This window comes from Salvia splendens, chromosome 7, assembly GCF_004379255.2.
Source record: "Salvia splendens isolate huo1 chromosome 7, SspV2, whole genome shotgun sequence".
NCBI lineage: Eukaryota > Viridiplantae > Streptophyta > Magnoliopsida > Lamiales > Lamiaceae > Salvia > Salvia splendens.
The window spans coordinates 2,261,450-2,284,169 of NC_056038.1; the positions used below are offsets into that span (position 1 = coordinate 2,261,450).

General features: G+C 34.3%; 2 protein-coding genes and 1 long non-coding RNA gene across 4 annotated transcripts; all 3 read left to right on the top strand.

Moving 5' to 3' along the window:
• The first annotated feature begins 1,428 nt into the window (after positions 1-1,428).
• LOC121742295 (protein argonaute 5-like) lies at positions 1,429-7,424 on the top strand. Its single transcript, XM_042135398.1, has 22 exons — positions 1,429-2,019; positions 2,576-2,775; positions 3,048-3,197; positions 3,292-3,425; positions 3,512-3,618; positions 3,715-3,818; positions 4,106-4,244; positions 4,335-4,451; positions 4,553-4,663; positions 4,741-4,812; positions 4,887-5,006; positions 5,085-5,232; positions 5,323-5,453; positions 5,559-5,696; positions 5,790-5,932; positions 6,002-6,064; positions 6,145-6,208; positions 6,303-6,438; positions 6,529-6,602; positions 6,697-6,791; positions 6,863-6,894; positions 6,982-7,424. The coding sequence occupies exons 1-22, from the start codon at positions 1,570-1,572 to the stop codon at positions 7,164-7,166; spliced, it is 2,913 nt and encodes a 970-aa protein (XP_041991332.1). The 5' UTR covers positions 1,429-1,569; the 3' UTR covers positions 7,167-7,424.
• A 2,726-nt stretch (positions 7,425-10,150) lies between these two features.
• Positions 10,151-12,377, top strand: LOC121741658 (protein argonaute MEL1-like; the record flags this gene model as incomplete). Its single annotated transcript, XM_042134511.1, has 9 exons — positions 10,151-10,202; positions 10,424-10,530; positions 10,679-10,782; positions 10,940-11,078; positions 11,165-11,281; positions 11,577-11,724; positions 11,815-11,945; positions 12,051-12,188; positions 12,282-12,377. Coding segments are annotated over exons 2-9 (978 nt in total), but the record flags the coding sequence as incomplete, so codon positions are not given.
• A 1,636-nt stretch (positions 12,378-14,013) lies between these two features.
• LOC121741003 lies at positions 14,014-18,216 on the top strand. 2 transcript variants are annotated; one of them, XR_006037741.1, is made up of 2 exons: positions 14,014-14,296; positions 17,575-18,216. It is a non-coding gene; the product is annotated as an uncharacterized LOC121741003 (long non-coding RNA). The 2 variants fall into 2 exon arrangements; XR_006037742.1 differs by having other exon boundaries at positions 14,014-14,174.
• The last annotated feature ends 4,504 nt before the right edge of the window (positions 18,217-22,720 follow it).

Below are 22,720 nucleotides of genomic sequence, written 5' to 3' on the forward strand. Positions count from 1 at the left end.
GAGTGTATATTCCATTTTCACTACAATAATCGGAACATTCTAATCTCAATATCTCATTCACTCTTTACTAATTTTCCATTAAAACTTATGTCGTTCACTATCATAAAAATCGTGTCGTTGACTATCAAGACTAATTTTCGTTAAACTTAATACTTATAGTTCAATTTTGCTATTGGGATAAAAGTTCAATAAAATATACTACTGACTCAAATTACTTTAATGGCTTCATATTGCTAACAAGTTTTGTACTCCTACTACGTATTTGATTCCACCGTAACTTATTGTTATGAAATATTAAAATAAGCCATTTTTTTTGTATGTATAATAAATCATTTATAAACACAATAATATAATTTCAACAAGTAAAATAAATCTTACTACCATGTTCATATATCAACTAATACTCCTTTAAACTTATTAATAATGTGATACTGTAGTTGTGATTATAAATTAAGAATCAAGATAATTTATACACTTTCTTAGATATGAGAGACAACTTTTTAGATGAACAAGTCATTTTTTATTTTGATAAAAATCAACCTTTTAGTGTCTAAAACTTGTAGTACTACTATTTTTATTTCTTGAGTTACTAGTAGTGTTTATAATTATAATTTAGGATACTATCTAATCAATTTATTTACACTTTTTTTTACTATCCACACGTATTCATTTTTCCTTACTACTATTTAATATCATCAACATTTATCCGATAATAATATCTTGTAAGTAAAACACTTTTTATGATCCACACATATTCATTTTTCCTTACTACATAATATCGGCAACATCTCTCCGATAATAATATCTAACTTTATTTACGCCCATAATTTCAACTCTTGTTTTTATTTCATAAATATATTTATATACAAATAATTAAGAAATGAAATTATTTTACTTAAAAAAATAAAAATAATTAAAATAAAAGTATAGTACTAATCATTCACTAATAGGACGGTTTCAATATCATATTTCTATACATGATGTTAACAAAACGCATCTCATAACACATAGTACACTGCGTCTGAACGGTTGTTGGAAGTACTCCTCGCCACATATGCTAGTTTACGCCTAAACTCGCGAGTTAACCCTGATAAACCGCTAAATCTAATGGATCGTGGCTTATTCGGTTGGACTTGACGTGCCATTTACACCTACGTTACGTATTAATCAATGACTAACCTGACATTGCCATAATTTGTTGCATTTTTCCGATAAATTTCGAACATCACATTGATTGGTATAAACGAGACGAATTTGAAGGGAAAAAAATATTGAAATAACAGAAAAATTAATTTAGGAAAATTGGGAGAAAATTTTAAATTGAAGGGTATGAAATGGGAAAAAAAAGGGAACATATATGCGAAAATAAGTACAGAATTAAAACTTCACAGTTAAGGAATATTGCGCCTCTTTTAATTCCAGAGAGAAAAAGATAGGAGACAGAAAGGCGCACGTCTATATTTAAACCCTCCATCGATTTCTCTCCATCTCTCCTTCTCTCCCACTCACATTTATTTCCTCCGAAATTTGTGAGTACTGTCATTTGTAGAGTGAGAAATTGCTGAAATTATGTCCGGAAGAGGAGGCCGATCAGGAGGCGGAGGCGGAGGGGGAGGCCGGGGACGCGGCCGCGTTGGAGGCGGAAGAGGACCACCAGACGCCGGTCGAGATCAGCAGGCGGCGCGCGGCCGCGGCGGAGCCGGTGGCTACAATGCGCCGCCGCAATCAGTCGGTGCAGCGCCTTCGCAACCGTCGCGGCCGGAGCCTGCAGCGTCGCTGTCTCACGAAATGGAGCAAAAGCTCACGCTGAAGGCATCTTCGTCACAGGCGCCTCAGACGCAGGGACCTCCGGCAGCGGCGGCGAATCCTCCGCCGGTCCTGCCTGAATTGCCTCCGGCTTCGTCGAAGGCGGTCAGGTACCCGCCGAGGCCTGGATTTGGAAGCTACGGCCGGAAAGTGGTGGTGAAGGCGAACCACTTTCTGACGGAGATCGGGAACAGAGATCTGCGTCATTACGATGTGAGTTTGAACCTTTTGATTGCAGAATTCTATTGGTTTTTCTCGTGTACGTTTATTGAGTTTATATGTCGTCGTTGAGTTGTTTCGTGTTAACAAAGTTTCAACAGACATTCTTCTGATGTTCATTATTTTTTTACTGAGTTAGGTTTTTCTGTGTATTTTTTTGCTTTCACTCTTTAATAAATGCAAAGTCTCAGATGTGTTTTCACCTTTTGATTGCAGTATTCTAATTATTTTTTCTGGTGTATATTTATTGAGTTTATATGTCCTCGTTGAGTTGTTTCTTATTAACAACGTTTCAACAGACATTCTTATAATGTTCATTGTGTTTTTTGCTGAGTTAAGTTTTTCTGTGTATTTTTTTGCTATGACTTTTTAACAAATGCGTAGTCTCACATGTGCTAGGCCATAATTTTCATGTATATGTATATTTGCACTACAAGCACGTACAGGTTTACTGTTTTACCAGTTCAATCCGAATTTTCTGAATAGATGTGAGTGCTTGGGTGTACATAGCTTCTTGATTAGTATGTGTGTTTTTCAATGAATTTCACAGGTTTCAATATCACCTGAAGTGACATCTAAGAAGGTGTGTAGAGAGATTTTGAACCAGCTTGTTACAAACTATAAGGACTCACATCTAGGGAAGAAGATGCTCGCGTATGATGGAAGAAAAAGTTGCTACGCTGCTGGCGAGTTGCCTTTTGAATCAAAAGATTTTGTGGTCGAGCTCAGCAGTGGTGATAGTCAATCGAGGTAAAGTTTAGCTGTCCATAATATCCTGCCTATTGGTGCTGTCAGTCCTTCTATCTTCGAGTTTATTCCAAATATTACATAATCTGCGTTTGTTATGTATATATGCAGATTGAGTGGCAATAGTGTTAGATTTTTTAGTTTGGTGGAATGACTCTTTTATATATTTAATTCATACTGTTATAAAATTACAGTTAAATTTGGGTTGATACCGTGTTATGTTTTGATTCAATGCATGCTGCCTCTTACTTGGAATGTTTCATGCATGCATGCAGGAGAGAGCGCAAGTTCAAAGTGTCGATCAAATTCGCTGCCAAATTAGACCTGCATTACCTACAGCAATTCATACGGGGCAGACAACTGGATCTGCCTCAGGAAACCCTGCAATTATATGATGTGGTTTTGAGGGAGAATCCTTCTAACAGGTGCCATTTTTTGGCTCAAAATAGTGACACACTCTCATATATGTGTTTAGTTTTCTGTGTAAATCAATATTCATGATCTATCCTCTTATTTCAGTTGTGCTGTGGTTGGGAGGTCATTTTTCTCGCCAATGCTGGGTGTTGTAGGAGAGCTAGGAAATGGTCTAATGTATTGGAAAGGCTTCTATCAAAGCCTTCGCCCTACACAGATGGGCCTTTCTCTTAACATTGGTATGCAGTTCATTCTTATAGGACTTTTGCACTTGATTTTGTGGTATGTCGTGAACTGATTTTAATTGGCTTTTTTATTCTTGCAGATATGTCTGCTAGGGCATTCTTTGAACCTATTTGTGTCTTGGAATATGTTCAAAAACATATAAACAAAGACCTGTCTAGGGGTTTATCCGACCAAGATCGCATAAAGGTACTTATTACCTTCTGATTTCAGCATCAAATTCATTAGTTTAGATAATGTGCACTTTTTTTCAATCATCATGTGGATAATACCATCAATCTCTAGGTCAAAAAAGCTTTAAAGGGTGTACGGGTGGAGACCCAACATCTTGGTCAAATCAGACGCCATAAGATTTCAGGCATCACAACCATGTCCACCCAGCAGTTGATGTAAGCTTTATCTGAACTTTTTTCTAGTGTATTCTTACTTGGCTTTTATGGAGCCACAACTTAAAAGTGCTTTATTGTAGGTTGCATTTTGTGTCTAAATAATTCTGATGTTTGCTTAAGAATTTGTGCTGATAAGATGCTCAATCTACTAAACTTGTTTGACCCACCTTCAATTATTATACTAAATCAGCACCTATCTGGGGCTGACCTATAATCCTATCAGCTTATTGTTTTCATTGTTGTTCTATTGGAAAATTAAATTCACTTTTATCTAACATTGTTTATAGGTTTTCCATGGATGGAATGGAAGCTCAGATATCTGTTGCACAATACTTCATTCAGCGGTACAATCTTTATCTACAATATCCATCTTTGCCAGCGATTCAGGCAGGCAGTGACACTAAACCCATTTATCTTCCAATGGAGGTATTTATTTATTTATTTATTATCGAGTTCTCGTTAACTTTCTTAAGTTATGTTCTCTGTTAAGTACTGCTATTTTTTTTCTTTTAACAGCTTTGTAAGATTGTTGAGGGTCAGAGATACTCTAGAAAATTGAATGAAAGACAAGTTACTGCACTGTTGAAGGCTACATGCCAACGCCCGAAGGATAGAGAGAGTTCAATCCTCCAGGCATGAATTCAAAATTGATGTTTGCTATATCTATTATCATTTGGTTTCTCCATGTTTCTATAAGCTTGTGAACGAGCAATACTTACAATACTTATCTGCAGATGGTTCGTAAAAATGATTACAACAACGATAAGCTTGTCAATGAACAATTTGGCATTAATGTTAGGTCTGAGATGGTATCAATAGATGCACGGGTGTTGCCTCCGCCTATGGTATGATACTAATAGACATTTGTTATCATTTGTCAAATATCAGGACTTTTAATATTTCATTTTATTAAACCTGACAGCTGAAATACCACGAGACTGGTAAAAATAGTCTGGTTACTCCAAGTGTGGGGCAGTGGAACATGATTGACAAGGTAATTTTCTTTTACGTTTATGTTATTGAGAACAATGTTTAATAGTCATTTAACTAAAGCTTTGATATTTCTAGAAAATGGTTAATGGAGGAAGGGTTGAGTTCTGGGCTTGCATCAACTTCTCTAGGATGCATAGTAATCATGCTGGCCAATTTTGTGATGATTTGATTGAAATGTGTTGCAGTAAAGGGATGGTATGGTCTTCTTCCTGATTTATTCTATAGTCAATCTAGTTATTAAGTGGCAATTAAACCAGCCCATCATTGTTTCAGGAATTTAATCGAAGACCTCTAGTTCCTGTTCGCAATGCACATGTCCCAATCGAGAAGGCCTTGATTGATCTCGAGACAGAGTTTTCCAAGACTGGAAAGCAACTCCAGTTGCTCATTGTCATTTTACCTGAAATGACTGGATCATATGGTTAATCTACCTTGACTTGATACTGAAGCAGCATACGAAATGTTACTGTGCTGTGTGATTTAACAATACAATTTCCTTTTTTCTTGGCAGGGACGATAAAACGAGTTTGTGAAACGGAGTTAGGTATTGTCTCACAGTGCTGTCTACCAAAGAATGTATCGAAACCCGGGAAACAATATATGCAATACTTGGAGAATGTCTCCCTTAAAATAAATGCTAAGGTTTGTCTTAAAATTTATCTACAGATGTTGCATCAATTTACAAAAGTCCATCTCCTGTCTTAATTCACTGTTTGTTTTGTCTTCTTGGTGCTGTCATTTTGGTAGGCTGGAGGTCGAAACAGTGTGTTGGAGATGGCCGTGAAAGGAAAGTTTCCTTATCTAAGTGATCGACCCACTATTATATTCGGAGCAGATGTTACTCATCCTCAACCAGGAGAGGATTCGAGTCCCTCTATAGCTGCGGTATGGTAACCTCTTACTCTGCCAATCTCATTGCTCTATTAAAACAGGTCATCATTCATACAACCACTTGGCTCATCATTTCATTGTATGCAGGTTGTTGCTTCAACTGACTGGCCCGAAGTAACGAAGTATAGAGCACTCGTTTCTACACAGGCTCACAGGGAAGAAATCATTCAGGATCTGTACAACAAGAGAGAGGATCCTAAAAGGGGAGTTATCCATGGTGGAATGATTAGGTTAGTTTCCCACTCTTTGACTTTTTTCTTATTTATTTCCTTCCCTACTAATGTATTCCCATTTTCCAGAGAGCATTTGGTGGCTTTCTACAAATCCACTAAGCTTAAACCTCACAGGCTCATATTCTACAGGTCTGGTTGATGTTTGCCTTTACTATCTGGTGTTATTTTCATTTATAGTAAACTTATGTTACTGATTATCGAAATGGTAGGGATGGGGTGAGTGAAGGACAATTCAGTCAGGTCCTTCTTCATGAAATGGAGGCTATAAGGAAGGTATGCCTTTTTGTGCATTCTTAGATATTCCATCTAAATCATTGTTCTTTTTATATTGTTTATTTTTGCATGATGATTAAATGATGATTTTCAGGCCTGCAACTCTATTGAGGAAAATTATATGCCAAGGGTCACTTTTATCGTCGTGCAAAAGAGGCATCACACACGTCTTTTTGCTGCTAATCACAATGATAGGAATAACACTGATAGGAGCGGCAACATTCTTCCTGGTATCAATTATGCTGTCAGATATATCCTTACAGGATTAATCACCTTTCATATTCCTCTATCTAACAATGCTTGCTTTCTCTCATTATTAGGCACCGTTGTCGATACAAAGATATGCCACCCAACCGAGTTCGATTTCTATCTGTGCAGCCATGCTGGCATCCAGGTTTAAAACTCTTCTGGTGCTGACTTTTAATCCATTTATATGTGTAGCCTTCATTTTTGTTAATTTATTTAATCTGTTGCTTGCTTCCGAGCAGGGTACAAGCCGCCCCACCCACTATCATGTACTCTATGATGAGAACGCGTTCACAGCCGATGGTCTGCAAATGCTGACAAACAGCTTGTGCTATACGTGAGTGTTCTCTTTAAATCACATTGCATACATTTATGCTGCATTGCTCTAACGACTCTTCTCATTTTCAGGTATGCGAGATGTACTCGCTCGGTGTCCCTAGGTCAGTACTCATTGTTTTTTTTCTGATCAAGTTCCAACTCTGTCTTCTGTAATCTTTCTTAAATTAACATCTACCTTGTGTTTGCAGTTCCTCCTGCATACTATGCGCATCTTGCAGCTTTCCGTGCTCGTTACTATATTGAAGGCACTGACTTCTCTGACAGTGGATCGGCTTCTGATGCTGGTCGGGGTGCTACACGGGAGAGGAACAGAGAGGTTGGACCTCTGCCCAAGATCAAAGACAATGTGAAGGATGTGATGTTTTACATCTGATCCTTCTGCATTTTTTGATGGTAATATATTATCTGATGCTGCCTTAAAAACAATTCAGTTTTTGCCTAAACTATAAACGATTGGCCTTTTGATGGATATAATCTCTGTTTTAAGAGGTTGTTTTTTGAGTGCCTCTGCATTTCTTGCTCTGCAGTTTCTTTAAACTATTTTGGAATGTACAAAGAAGAATCGAGGTTACTTTTTTATATGAAAGTTGTTAATATTCAGGCAAAATGGTTTAGTTGCCTCTTCTGAGTTTGCAGTTTGTTACTGTGTTCTTTAAATTTGTGAATTTAAGCAGTAGATGACTGAGATTCAGTCGAATTTATGTCTTTTGAGTTTGCATTTTTTCATGCGTTCTTTAAATTTGTGAATTTAAACAGTAGCATGACTCCGATTCAGTCGAATTGATGAATCGGTATGTGCCAAAATTATATCAACAAAAAAATTTAAATAGAATTATTATATTAGTGATATGTATAATGTATCCCATCATATTTGAGTTTATCACAAAGAGTGACAATAAAATTTGTTCAAAGACAATAAAGTATCCACGGTTTTGAGTCTGTCAGTGAGCTTTGTTTTGAGTAAAATTGTACTTGCTGTGATGAAATTTATATATAGTAGAAGTATTATTTTATATTCAGAATCTTTTTCAAGCTTTGATTTCTTGTTTTAAGAGAGGTTGGTTTTTGAGTGCCTCTGCATTTCCTGCTATATAGAGTAAGGCATTTTGGAATGAAAAAGGCACAATCGGGTTACGTTTTTATATGAAAGGAGTAATATTCTACGGGGTTAGTTGCTTTTTCGACTGAGCTATTTGCAATATATCTATTCACAAACTATTTTTGCACGGACTTCGCACTTTTTGCACGAAAGAAAAAATCTTGTTGCATGCACGAAGGGATAATTTGATTCTCTATAAAATAAAATAAAACTAGTCTTGTTCAACTGGTTGGACCTAATTGTGATTTTATTGCAAATCTACTTTACTTTGGTATATTTTTGTTAAATTTCTGGAGGGGAAGAATGACGTGCAAAATGCCAAAAACCTAAATCATGATATTAAACATACTCTCCAGTTCCTTGATGAGATCACAAAGTGCAGATTGTAACAAAACATTTTTGTTGCCATCGATCGATCTCTAGATTCTCGAAACAAACTCAGAGAGGTATTCACAGTTAATAGAGACGATCGGGCTCTGCCAGAATGTGGTGCAGAACTCAGGAGGCCTGAAGACTTGCTTTTTGCTTCTTTGAACATTGGATAACAGATAGGAGATGCAGCAGAAGCAGTAGTAGCTTCTACAGCAAGAACATGTCTCATCACTCAAACACTAGTTTTGACTTGTTGTTTAAGTGCACAATTGCACGTGCGCCGCACTTTTGGCACGAGGGGAAATAAATCTGCTACGCACTACCAAAATTAATTAAATCATGCTAAATTGATAATGAATACAATTTGTTGCTATTTGAACCTAATGATTTTTATATTTTTAGGAAATTAGAGGATATCAATAAATAGGTAGAGGTAGAGGTCGGGGACGTAGAATATGATTGGCAAGGTAATTTTCTTTTGCCTTATCGGTCATATTCCACTGTCCCACACTTGGAGTTACAAGACTCTTTCTTCCATTGTATTCCAATTGTCAAGTTCTATGAAATGGATTATTAATTGTCTTGATATTAGTATTTATTAGCATCATACCATAGGGAGAGGCAACACCTAACATGAATACCAAATTGGCCGTTCACAAGCTTATCATTGTTGTAATAAAATTAAATTATAAAGACATGGAGAAATTAGAAACCAAATGATAATAAACATGCATCATATTTATAAAGACATGCATGATTGAATTCTCTCTATCCTTGGGGCGTTGGCATGTCGCCTTCAACTGTGAAGTAGTAACTTGTCTTCCTTTAAATTCTAGAGAATCTCTGGCCATCGACAATCTCACAAAGCTGTTAATTAAGAGAGAGAGAGAGAAATAGGCTCAATATCAATATTTAAAAAATTTCTCTCTTACTTAATAGTACAATTATGATATCATTCATAACTTCTTATAATAATAATAACGGAAATTTTTGATAGATTTTCCATGTATTTAATATTAAAAAACTTAATAAATAATGTCCATAACAAAATTTCTTCGCTACTCTTGGCATTTATTCTTGGTGCAAAATCTTGCAACTTTTAATTTTAAATCTCTCAGAGTAGTAAAATAATAAAGTAAAACTTCGGATGTTATTAATAATGGTATAATCATAGAAGTGAGAGAAAATCAAGTACTTACATTATTGACTAAACCTAAAAATTACGTGGCATTGAAATTTCCCTAAAAAGACTTAAGACCAAATAACTAATGCAGAGAGTGATTACGACTAAATGGGCCCAAATGGCTAATAGAAGAAAAGCCCAAATAATCGTCACGTGGCATTGGCATTGGCAATATTAGAATGACTCTGCAAAATGCCAAAGCCTAAATTGTCGAACTGATAATGAATATATATGATATTTGAATGGAATGAATTCTATATTTTTAGGAAATTAACAGAAATCAGTAAATGGGTAGGGAAGGGATTCACGAAGAGCGAACAAATTTGTAAAAGTGAATCAAAATTATTCATTTTAATTTGAATTTAATGATTCAACATGAGTTTGTGCAAAAAATATTATTTGAACTTAATGATTCAACGTGAGTTTTTAATTTTGATACACATATTTTGGACTGTGGGAAGGGGCACAATAAGTGGATTTGAAAAGAATTCAAGAATAAAAAAAACTCAAAATTTATTAGTATGTGTATGTGTATTTATATAGACAAAGAAAATCCTACACCTTGAAAAAAATAAAAAAAATAAAAATAAATACTCATGTACTTAGCCTCCAAGTCATATTTGAACGTGAAGAGAAAAAGATAGGAAACAAAAAGGCGTATTTATTGTTAAAAGAAATTATTTGTGGAAGAAGTGAAGACAAGTTCAGCTCCTCCGGCGAGACCTGGATTTGGAAAGTATGGGCGGAAAGTGATGGTGAAAGCAAATCACTTCCTCACTGAGATCAGACTCTGGAATATGTATCTGTGTTGATTGCATTATTTACTACTCCATTTGAGTTGTTTCTTACAATTATAGTATTGTTCAATGCATTATTATATGTATCTGGAATATGTATCTGTGAATGAGTTTTGTAGGTTTCAATATTCCCTCAAGTGGCATCTTATTCATTGCATTGTTCGATATTCATATTGCAGACATGTCTACTAGGGTATTCTTCGAACCTATCCGTGTCTCGGAATATGTTGAAAAGCATATCAACAAAGACTTGACTAGGGGTTTATCTCACCAAGATCGTATTAAGGTAGTACTACTTATTACCTTCAGATGATATGCATTTTTTTTTATCATATGAAGTTAATTTCCAATTGTTGAAACTCTATTATTTCAATTTTGCTTTATCTTATGTCATTGATCTTGTGTATATAATATAATGACACCATGCTATTTAGGTCAAAAAAGCTTTGAATGGTGTATATGTGGAGACCCAACATGAAGGTATAATAAGACGCCATAAGATTTCAGGCATCACCACCATGTCCATCCAACACTTAATGTAAGCTTACCTCATCTTTCTTCTACTGTATTTCTACCTCATCTTTCTGTTAGTGTATTTTTACTTGGCTTGTAAGGAGCGGTAACTTAAACGAGCGTTGCTGTAGGTTGCATTTTGTGTCTAAATAATTGAATTCACTTTTATATGACGAATACAGGTTTTCCTTGGATGGAACAAAAGCTCAAATATCTGTTGCAAAATATTTCATTAATAAGTACAATATTTTTCTACAATATCCATCTTTGCCAGCACTTCAGGCAGGCAGTGATACAAAACTCATTTATCTTCCAATGAAGGTAATTATTTATTATTGTATTGTTGTTAATTCTCTTCAGTTGGCTATTTTCTCTAAGTATTGTTTTGCTTTTTTTTCTCTTAACAGCTTTGTAAGATTGCTGAGGGGCAGAGATTCTCTAGAAAATTGAATATAAGTCAAGTTACTGCACTGTTAAAGGCGACATGCCAACGACCCAGGGTTAGAGAGATTTCAATCATGCAGGCATGAATTCACAATTATGATTTCTATGTTTATTGTCATTTGGTTTTCCATGTCTCTATAATTTAATTTTCTTGAACATTGTGGCTATGCATACGCTTTCGTTCTCTTTTGCTTACAATGCTTATATGCGGATGCTTCACAAAAATAATTACAACAACGATAAGCTTGTGAATGATCATGTTGGTATTGATGTTGGACCTCAGATGACATCCATAGAGGCACGGGTCTTGCCTCCGCCTGTGGTATGATGCTAATTAATATTTGTTGTCATTAAACCAGCCCATCATTGTTTCAGGAATTTAATCGAAGACCTCTAGTTCCTGTTCGCAATGCACATGTCCCAATCGAGAAGGCCTTGATTGATCTCGAGACCGAGTTTTCCAAGACTGGAAAGCAACTCCAGTTGCTCATTGTCATTTTACCTGAAATGACTGGATCATATGGTTAATCTACCTTGACTTGATTCTGAAGCAGCATACGAAATGTTACTGTGCTGTGTGATTTAACAATACAATTTCCTTTTTTCTTGGCAGGGACGATAAAACGAGTTTGTGAAACGGAGTTAGGTATTGTCTCACAGTGCTGTCTACCAAAGAATGTATCGAAACCCGGGAAACAATATATGCAATACTTGGAGAATGTCTCCCTTAAAATAAATGCTAAGGTTTGTCTTAAAATTTATCTACAGATGTTGCATCAATTTACAAAAGACCATCTCCTGTCTTAATTCACTGTTTGTTTTGTCTTCTTGGTGCTGTCATTTTGGTAGGCTGGAGGTCGAAACAGTGTGTTGGAGATGGCCGTGAAGGGAAAGTTTCCTTATCTAAGTGATCGACCCACTATTATATTCGGAGCAGATGTTACTCATCCTCAACCAGGAGAGGATTCGAGTCCCTCTATAGCTGCGGTATGGTAACCTCTTACTCTGCCAATCTCATTGCTCTATTAAAACAGGTCATCATTCATACAACCACTTGGCTCATCATTTCATTGTATGCAGGTTGTTGCTTCAACTGACTGGCCCGAAGTAACGAAGTATAGAGCACTCGTTTCTACACAGGCTCACAGGGAAGAAATCATTCAGGATCTGTACAGTACGGTTAGTTTAGTTTCCCACTCTTCGACTTTTTTCATAATTATTTACCTTCCCTACTAATGTTTTCCCATTTTGCAGAGAGCATTTAGCGGCTTTCTACGACTTCTATATGCTTAAACCTTACATGCTCATATTTTACAGGCTCAGTTGAATTTTTTGGGTTATTTTCGTTGTAGTAGTCTTATGTTACTGATTATCGAAATGGAAGGGATGGAGTGAGTGAAGGACAATTCAGTCAGGTCCTTCTTTATTAAATGGAGGCAATAAGGAAGGTATTCCTTTTGTGCTTTCTTAGATATTTCATCTAAATTGGTCTTCTTTTTTATTTATTTTTGCATGATGATTTTCAGGCCTGCAACTCTATTGAGGAAAATTACATGCCAAGGGTCACTTTTATCGTCGTGCAAAAGAGGCATCATACACGTCTTTTTGCTGCTAATCACAATATTCTTCCTGGTATCAATTATGCTGGTCGGGAGAGGAACAAGGAGGTTGCCCCTCTGCCTAAGATCAAAGACATTTCAGTATTGATGAAGGAATTGATATCTAAATAACATTTTTGGTTGTTTTACATCTGATCCTCTGCTTGTTTAATGGTAAATATATCTAAATAACATTTTTGCCTTTTGATGGATATAATCTCTCTTTTTGGTTGATAGTATCTTGTTTTGAATGCCTCTAATTGCTAATATAGAGTTTTAAAATATTTTGGAATGTAAATAGCACAATAGGGGTTACAATTTGTCATTTTGATATCAAAGAAGTAGTTAATATTCATGCGAAATGGTTGCATTGAATTGATGAATCGGTATGTGCAAAAATTGGAATTTTCCAAATTGAATGATCATTAGATTAGTGAATAAGTAGCAAGCTTTGGTCTGAGTAAAATTGTGGAGAACTTGTATTGGATGTGATGAAATTGAGATATATACATTTTTATATAGTAATCTTCATTAAGTTGACAACATGTAACACATGTGGTCACGTCATTGAATTAGACAATTTGTGTGTTCCGTAATGAGATAATTAGAAAAATGGAGTGTTAAATTTTATGAATTTCTTGATCGGTTTTTAAAAACCAAATTTATCGAATTAATAACTGGATAAGAAACACAAATTCGTGCCAACATTGACATTTTATGGAGTGAGGTTGAGCTCAATAAAAGATCCGAATGGGCTAAGAAATTAGTTAATATCAGCCCATCAATTAATATTGGCCCACAAATTATAGCATTTTTTTTAACATTGGGCTAAGAAATTAGTTAAAATCAGACAATCAATTAATTGGATAAAAGTACCAAATAGTAAAATATTGGGTATTTTTATAGTTCAAAGTTGGAGAAATTTTATTTACTTTTTATTTGTCCCATAAAATATTCCTTATTTTTATGGGACGGAGTAAGATATTTATTCTTTCATTTGCATCATTATTAAAAAAGATTTTGGGTATAATTCGGTCATCGAATCCGCGATTACACTAATTAAAAAGTTTGTAACTGCCACATTATTAAGAATTGTATTAATAATTTTTAGAAATTCTCAAAACCCAAAATAAATAGCCGCAATTGCAATTAGGGTTTTTATGCTTAGCGCAGACTTTATCGGCTTTCTATCGCAAGCTCAAGCTAAGGCAAGGCTGCTATCACCATGGTCGCCGGATATATTTCTCTCATATCGAACCGCACAACGACACTACACGCTCTTTACCTTATTATCTTCGATTGCTTAATTTTGTTTGATATGGTGCAGAAATAATAAGAGGATTTCAAAGGGCAAGGATGGAGGCAAGAAGAAAGAGTGAGTTACCACATTCATTTAATTTCAAATGCGTGAATTATTTATTTATTTCTTTGATTTCCCTACTAAAAAAATATTTCCTGTTGTTTCAGTGTTAGATTCATTCGCAAAGGAGTGATATGGTGATTATGATTGTTACCCTATTTTTTCATTTTAATGTTTGTCCTTGTAGTCATGATAATGTATGTGTATTCATTTTACTCATACCATTAAAAGTGTATTACTATTTTGCTAGCAATGGGATAATGAGTACTTGCCTAATTCTTAAGAGCACTATACCATGATTCAAAATGCTTAGATAGAACATGAAATTGGAGATGTGGAATTAGAATTGGAGTCTTCAATTCCAAATTCAATGTTTGGTTCTACAAAAATATTTGGATTTAGAATTGCATTTAACATGGAATTGGAGGTGTGGAATTAGAATTGGAGTCTTCAATTTCAAATCCAATGTTTGGTTCTACAAAAATATTTGGATTTGGAATTGCATTTAACATGGAATTGCAGGTGTGGAATTAGAATTAGAGTCTTCAATTCCAAATCCAATGTTTGGTTCTACAAAAATATTTGGATTTGGAATTGTAATGCAATTCCAAATCTTTCAATTCCAATATCAAAAGTAGAAAATTGGAATTCCAAATAGTTAGCATAAAATTACATATTTTCCTTATATATCCACAACACATACTTCACACACTACACACATTTCACACACACTACGCACATTTCACACACACAACCCACACTATACAAATTTCACACACTACACGCATTTCACACATTTCACACACTGCACACACTACACAAATTTCACACATTTTACACTACACACACTACATACAATTCACACATTTCACACACACTTCACACACTGCACACATTTCACAAATTTGACACACTACACACACTTCACATACTACACACTACACACATTTCACACACTACATATACTGCACACACTTCACACACCACACACGTTTCACACACACTACACATATTTCACACATTTCAAGCATCCGATTTTTGGAATTTTTATTTCAGTTTTTTTATTTTTTTCGATCCGAACTGAACCGTATTGAAAATTTTAAATTTACAAAAAGTTTAAACTGAACCAAATTTGAAATTTCAGTTTGTGAATAGTGAGTGTGCAATGTGTGTATTTTGTGTAAAATTTGTGTAGTGTGTGTATTTTGTGTGTAATGTGTAGTATGTATATTTTGTGTGTAATGTGTGTAATATGTGTATTTTGTGTATAATGTATGTAGTGTGTGTATAGCGTGTGTAGAGTGTGTATTGTGTGAAGTGAGTATTTTGTGTGTCTGAGTGTATAATATGTGTATTTTGTGTAAAGTGTGCATGAGTGTGTATTTTGTGTATAGTGTGTGTACATATTCTTCAAATTCAATTCCATATCAATTACTTTATTTTACCAAACATAGGATTTGGAATTGAATTAGAATTCAATTCCATAGAATTTGAATTCCAATTCAATTCCAATTCCGTGTACCAAATGGAGCCTAATAATAAATATTAAAGTATATTCAGTCATAATCAGTAGTTCTATTTTTGAATCTCATTGTTGATTAATAATATTATTTTTTCATTATCTCTTATTTATTTTATTGTAGTATAAATTTATAACTGCCACATTATTATGAATTGTATTACTTATACTCCATATGTCCACGAAAAATAGGACACTTTATGAATGACATGAGTTTAATGTAGAATTGGTAAAGTAAGAGAGAATAAAAAAAAATAAGAGAGAAGTAGTGTTAGTGGAATGTGGGGTCCATATTATTAGTAAGAGAAAATGGAAAAAGTAAGAGCGGAGTAGTGTTAGTGAAATGTGAGGTCCATATTATTAGTAAGAGAAAAGGGAAAAAAGTAAGAGACAAATAATGTTAGTGGAATGTGAGGTCCATATTATTTGAATGTGTCATATTTTTCGTGGACAACAAAAAATGACAAATGTGCCCTATTTTTCGTGGATGGAGGGAGTATTACTTTTTGGTAATCAAACATATTCAAAATATAATTGAGGAGACACTTTTTTGGTAATTTTAAAATATTACTCATTTCGTCTCCTAATATGTGTTCCACTTTGACCTGACACGAGTTTTGAAAAATATTTAAAAAAATGAGTTTGAAAAAGTTAGTGGTAGGTGGGTCCTACTTTTTTATTATTAGTTTTATTATATAATGTGAGAAGATATGAGTTAGTAGAATGTGAGGTTATTATCAAAAGTAGTAAAAGTGAAATGCGACAATTAATAAGGGACGAATCAAAATAGAAAATTGGACCACATAATGGGGGACGGAGGGAATAGTTTTTAACTATATTATTATTATTTATAATTTTTTTAAACATTATTTCTGCTTCTACTTTTTGTAGATATGATTGGTATTATTGTCGACCATGATAAGGTTATCACAAAATCTAATTCTCGATTCATCGAGATTAAAATTGTTGATGTACAATGAGTCTTGATTCATTGTTTTGTTTTTGATTTCCATTATTTATTTAATTTTTGTGTCATGTCACTTTATAATTTGTGATTTATAGATATTATATAATTTTATAAAGCCTATACAATTTTCTTTCCGATTTATAAACTATATATAATTTTATTTCTTATTATTTCATTTATTTAATTAGTACTCCGTGTTTTGTATTTGTGAGAAGAAAATTCCGTGTGTCTGAAACACTCGAGGTTGATACTAGTCTTTAAAACAGTCAAATTGATGATAATTTAGTAGTATATAATTAAATAGTTGTTGAAGTATTAGTACTATGTTTGTATCAGCTATTTTAAAGTGTTATAATCAGTTCTTTTTTTTGTAATTTTAAATTTACATTTAATTAATTGAAACATGTTTTTATTTATCTAATCAAATGCTATTACACAATTTTTATGTTTCAAGATTACGTAATGGCATTGGTTCTTACTCCCTCCGTCCCGCACTACTCGCACGTATTTCCTTTTTGGGCGTCCCAAGTTACTTGCACTCTTTCTATTTTTAGTAAAAATTTTCACTACAGCCGTCATTTTTTACTTTCCTATACACTCATTCCTTAATCTCCGTGCCGAAAAGGAAATGAGCGAGTAGCTCGGGACAGAGGGAGTATTTCCGTTGATTTTATTGTGAATGTGTTAGCACGTGCAAATTATATGGCACGGTTGTCGCACGTGCGGTGATACTAGTTTCATTAATATGGGAATTTTCTGCCTTATTTTGTGAAATGTTTTTGGCCCTCTTATTCATTTAAATTGGCTTGGATACATACTACATTGCCACAATATGCTACCTTCCATAAAATGTCAATGTTCTTTATATCATATAGTTTCTCCATGTTTCTATATTAGCTTGTGAATGAGCAATTTGGCATTCATGTTAGGCCTGAGATGGCATCTATAGATGCACGGGTGTTGCCTCCGTGCCTCTATAGCGTTTGAGTTTTGGGCTTGCATCAACTTCTCGAGGATGACTGTAGTACATATCTACGATGATTTGATCGACATGTGTTGCAGTAAAGGGATGGTATGGTCTTGTCCTTGTTTGTACCAAAGTGGTATCTAAACGGCCCATCATTGTTTCAGGAACATAGTCGAAGACCTTTAGTTCCTGTTCGTAATGCTCATGGCGCGGTAGAGAAGACCTTTATTGATCTTGAGACATTTCAGTTTATGCCTAAGATCAAAGACAATGTGAAGGCTGTGATGTTTTACATCTGATCCTTATATATATGTTGTCTGATGCTGCCTTAAAAATATTTCAGTTTTTGCCTAAACTAGAAACATTGGGCTTTTTGATGGATATAATCTCTGTTTGAAGAGGTTGCTTTTTGAGTGCCTTTGCATTTCTTGCTCTATAGTTTTTTTTAAAGCTATTTTGGAATGTAAAAAGAACAATAGGGGTTACTTTTATTATATGAAATTTGTTAATAGTCAGGCGAAATGGTTTAGTTGCCTAAACTAGAAAAAAACATTTGGCCTTTTAATGGATATAATCTCTGTTTGAAGAGGTTGGTTTTTGAGTACCTCTGCATTTCTTGCTCTATAGTTTTTAAAATATTTTGGAATGTAAAAAGAGCAGTTTGATATGGAAGTTGTTAATATCAATTTAGTTAGTTAACCTTTTCGACTTCACAGTTTGTCAATATATATTCACACACATTTGCACACATTTGCACAAACCGTGCATTTGCAAAACCTAAACTAAATCATGATAATTAATACTATAACGTGTTGCTATTTTTTGAAATTTTAATAATTTCGGTACTTTTTAGGAAATTAACATAAATCATGAATATATAGGGAATTCCCAAATGACATATTTGGATTGACTAAGACCATCCACAACGCGTCTCGCGCCGGGCTCGCGTCTCGTCTCGGAGAGACGAGACCCCCGCGAGACGCATTGCAGCGCCCATCTCGTCTCCAGCTCGCGACCGTCTCGTCGCGTAGCTCGTCTCGGAGAGACACGAGACGAGCTGTCTCGCCAGGCGCCAGGGACACGTGGCACGTCCCCATGCGTGCGTGACGCCCACTCGCTGGCCCGCGAGTGGGCGTCGTCACTGATGACGCAATAATTCATTTTTTTAAAAAAAAATCGATTTTTAATAAATTTTTTTTTTTTCAAACGGTAATATTACCGTTAAATATTTATTTTCATTTTTTAAATTTTTAATTTTTTTTCTCTATAAATAATTCTATTCCATACTCATTTCAAACACAAACACACATCTATTCCTCTCAAATCCTCTCTATCACTCCAATTTCCATCTTCAATCAACTCAAACAAATGGATCCTTTTGAGCAAATGCGCCAATTAATGGAACAATCACTCGAAGAAGATCGACGACGAGAGGCGGAGGAAGCCACACCACCCCCACGACGCTCCCGGAAGTAAACGTGCTCCAACAGTCCGACGAGAGGCGGAGGAAGCCGCATCCATCTATACAAGAACGGTTGGCTATTCGGGCAAGGACACGCGACTCTAGCGCCCACACCCAACTCCAAGAGGATCTAATTGAGCACATTTGGGAAAACTTTGGCGGAGAAGATTAAATTATGTCATTTTTATTTTTTTAGAATTTTAATTATGTCTTCGTTTTTTTTAATGTTAAGTTGTAATATTGTTTTAATTTTAATAAAGTGTGTTTGTTTAAATTGAATTGGGTTTTAAAAAAAATTATAAATTAAATTGAATGAATAGTAATTAAGAGACGGTATAGAGACGGTTAAGAGACGGAGCGTTGCAGGTTCCGTCTCTTAGTTAAGAGATGGAGGAAAAAAGGACAGTGGGGCCCTCAAATAGTGCTCAAATAGTAGTTAAGAGACGGTTTAAGAGACGGTATAGAGACAGCGTTGTGGATGGCCTAAGAGCGTCAAATGCATAATGACTTGATTCAACTTCTTCGAATAAATTTGGGACTATGAGGTGATATTAACGATCATGTTTCTTTTTAATTTAAAGTTTTTTTCTGCAAAAGAAATGCTCATGCTGAAGGTGCAACGAGCAAAAAAGTCGTTAACAAACAGACGAATAGAGCAACAAGAAACCCAAAAAAACTATGCAAATCCCCCATCTACCTGCCACTTAATAAAAAAACGTCAAACTAAGTAAAGAAGCACTACAAGACAGCAACAACCTGACCCCGAGCCATCCCTCAACATAAATCCATAGCACCACAAAAGTCTTCTCTTTTCGAAGTAATTATAAGTTGTTTCTTAATCAGTTCTTTTTGAAGTAATTCTAAGCCGTTTCTTAATAAGAATTGGCGTTATTTACTAATGCCATTGAACTTTTTTCTTATTAAGAATTAGCATTATTTACTAATGCCATGCATTTATTCGAAGATCAAGAATAATACTAATAATTGCGGTAACTAAAATAAATTACTACTACAAAAATAATAAAATTCCTTTTTTTGATGGGCTTATGGCATCGAGTGACGGGCACCCCAAATATGGGCCAGACCGAATTAAAATACTAAGAAAAAGAATATTAAATTAAATTTTAATTTTGGATTAAATTTTAATTTAATACTCCATACGTCCATAAAAAATAGTCTCATTGGTGTATGACACGGATTTTAATGAAAAGTTGATAAATTATGAGAGAGAGAAAAAGTAGATAAAGTAAGAGATATGAAGAGAAAAAGTTGGTATAAAAATTGAGAAGGAGATGAGAAAAAGTGGGTAAAGTATGAGAAAAAGTTTATATTTTTGAAGTGAGACTATGTTTTGTGAACACCTTAAAATAATAAAATGAGACTATAAGTATCATTTTTCTTCTTTGTAAAACAAAACCTTTTGGATTATGCACACTTTCTTCAATAATGTGAGAGCATGAGAGTTGAGATGGAAGGAAAGATAATTTGAATGGAAAAAGACATAGAGATCCAACCAAATACATGCCAAAAAAAAGAGAAATAAAATATTGTGGACAAAAGATTTAAAAAAATGATAATGTTCGTCCCTATATAAAAGATGGACACTCTCAATAACATTTAAATACTACCATTCCTAAATTAAATTTCTTACTCTCTTTTGTAATATGTAATCCCAATATATATTTTTCTCTCTTTTGTAAAATATCCGATTTAAAAATTTCTACTCCTATTATGCTAATAAAGAAAATTTACATAAATATCCGAGCCTTGAGTCATACAAGGAAATTAAAGATTTCTGTTAAAATCATCAAGAAAAAGGGGTGAAAATGGATCCTCAAATCTTCAAGTACAAGGGCAAAAGAAAGGAAATGGACAAAAAATATGTTTGTTCAAGGAATAAAGACAAGTTTCTTTTTTGTTTGGGCATCTTAAAGGAGCCAGTTGTAGATGATCATTTTTTGGGCAAAATTTTCAAATAAGAAAGGAAAGGGAGAAACATGTTATAACTCAAAGTAGCACAATACAAGATACAAGTTCCAATCCAACTTATGCTTAAATCATTGCAGCAAAAAAGGCGATTTTGTCGCTTTGGCGGCCCCCACATTCCGGCCCGACATCATGTGAGGGGGTTCAATCAGGGTACGCAGTAGCCCGTTAAGGGGAGACCTTAACTCACTGGCTGCCAGAAGTCCATCTCCCAAGGCCTCACACTTGTGCCTGAAAAATGGAAGCAACTACACGACAGCAGTGGGATTCGAACCAAGGCTAATTGCAGTAAGATCTGCCCCTCCGTTGCTAACTGCGCTACGCCCCCTGCGGGCCATGCTTAAATCATGTAAATAGGGAGAGTCAGTGAGTGAGGGAGAGAAGGAGGCCATAGAAAGCAAGTCAAGGGAGAAGATAGTTAGGATTCTTCTCAACCACACAAGAGTAAGAGCTTCCCCTCACCATAGATAACCATCAAATACTACCATTCATAGTTTCAAACTAACATGAACTCATCCATCCTAACTTAGTTGAGTTGTATTTAATTTTGAGATGTCCCAATTAAGTTGAGTCGTTTTCTTTTTGACAAAAAATAAAACATCTCGTCACTCTTACTTTATTCAATCACCTTCTTTACGCTTTCTTTATCTTTCCTACTTTATTCCTCTCTCATACTTTTCAACATAATTTCTTCATCTTCGTGCCCAAAAATTTTAACTTAACTTATTTGGGACGAAGGGAGTGTTAGATATTATAAATAAAAAAAGATTACATATAAACAATTAAACTATTTATAAGATCTTATATTTTGATTTAGAATTAATCCGATGATTTTAGAATTGTATGATATATTGCAATAGTATTTTTTTTGGATAATATAAACTAATATAAATAAATATGATTAAGGGGAGTGATCAATTGCTAACTAATTAGCAATCTCAAATTAAGACCAAATCTTAGTCATTAGATTAGTAAATCTAGTGGTTGAAATAATGTCACATGAATTATATTTTAAATTAAAAAATTATTAAATAAGCTTAAATGGTTTTAATGTCAATTCTTTCATCAAAATCATCTCAAAACTTTAAATTTACGTAACTCTCTCGATTTAAATTATTTTTTCACAAAAAATATATCAAATTAAAGATAATTTTAAAATGATTCCAAATTAAAGATTATCTTTCATCAAAAGGATCTCAATTTCGCAAAACCATCTCAAAACTTTAAATTTCCGTAACTCTCTCGATTTAAATTATTTTTTCGCAAAAAATATATCAAATTAAAGATAATTTTAAAAGGATTCCAACGAGATCTCAATTACATATGTTTCGACGATGTTCGGATGATGAAATTTGATAAATTATATTCTAACTTTCGTACATGTTGATAATCAGATTTTATCAACAAATGAAAAAAAAATCTCAATATATTGTATGCAAAATTTCAATATAATGTAGGTAAAATATCAATAAAATTTGTGTTGATATTTTCTTGTACTTGTGTTGATATTCTCATGTCATATTGTTGATATTTGTAATACACTATGTTGATATAAAAAAAACACCCATGAAAATTATCATATGATAACATAATGATGATATTACCCTTTTGTTGATATTTTGTCTACTATTTGTTGAATTTGTGAGTTTTAATCTCATCC

Excerpts from the sequence above, each read along its gene's own strand:
- LOC121742295 (XM_042135398.1), top strand. The coding sequence starts at position 1,570 with ATGTCCGGAAGAGGAGGCCGATCAGGAGGCGGAGGCGGAGGGGGAGGC. Across the intron at positions 3,619-3,714 it reads CCGACCAAGATCGCATAAAG|GTCAAAAAAGCTTTAAAGGG; the intron begins GTACTTATTACC and ends ATCAATCTCTAG. Across the intron at positions 5,233-5,322 it reads TGAAATGACTGGATCATATG|GGACGATAAAACGAGTTTGT; the intron begins GTTAATCTACCT and ends TTTTCTTGGCAG.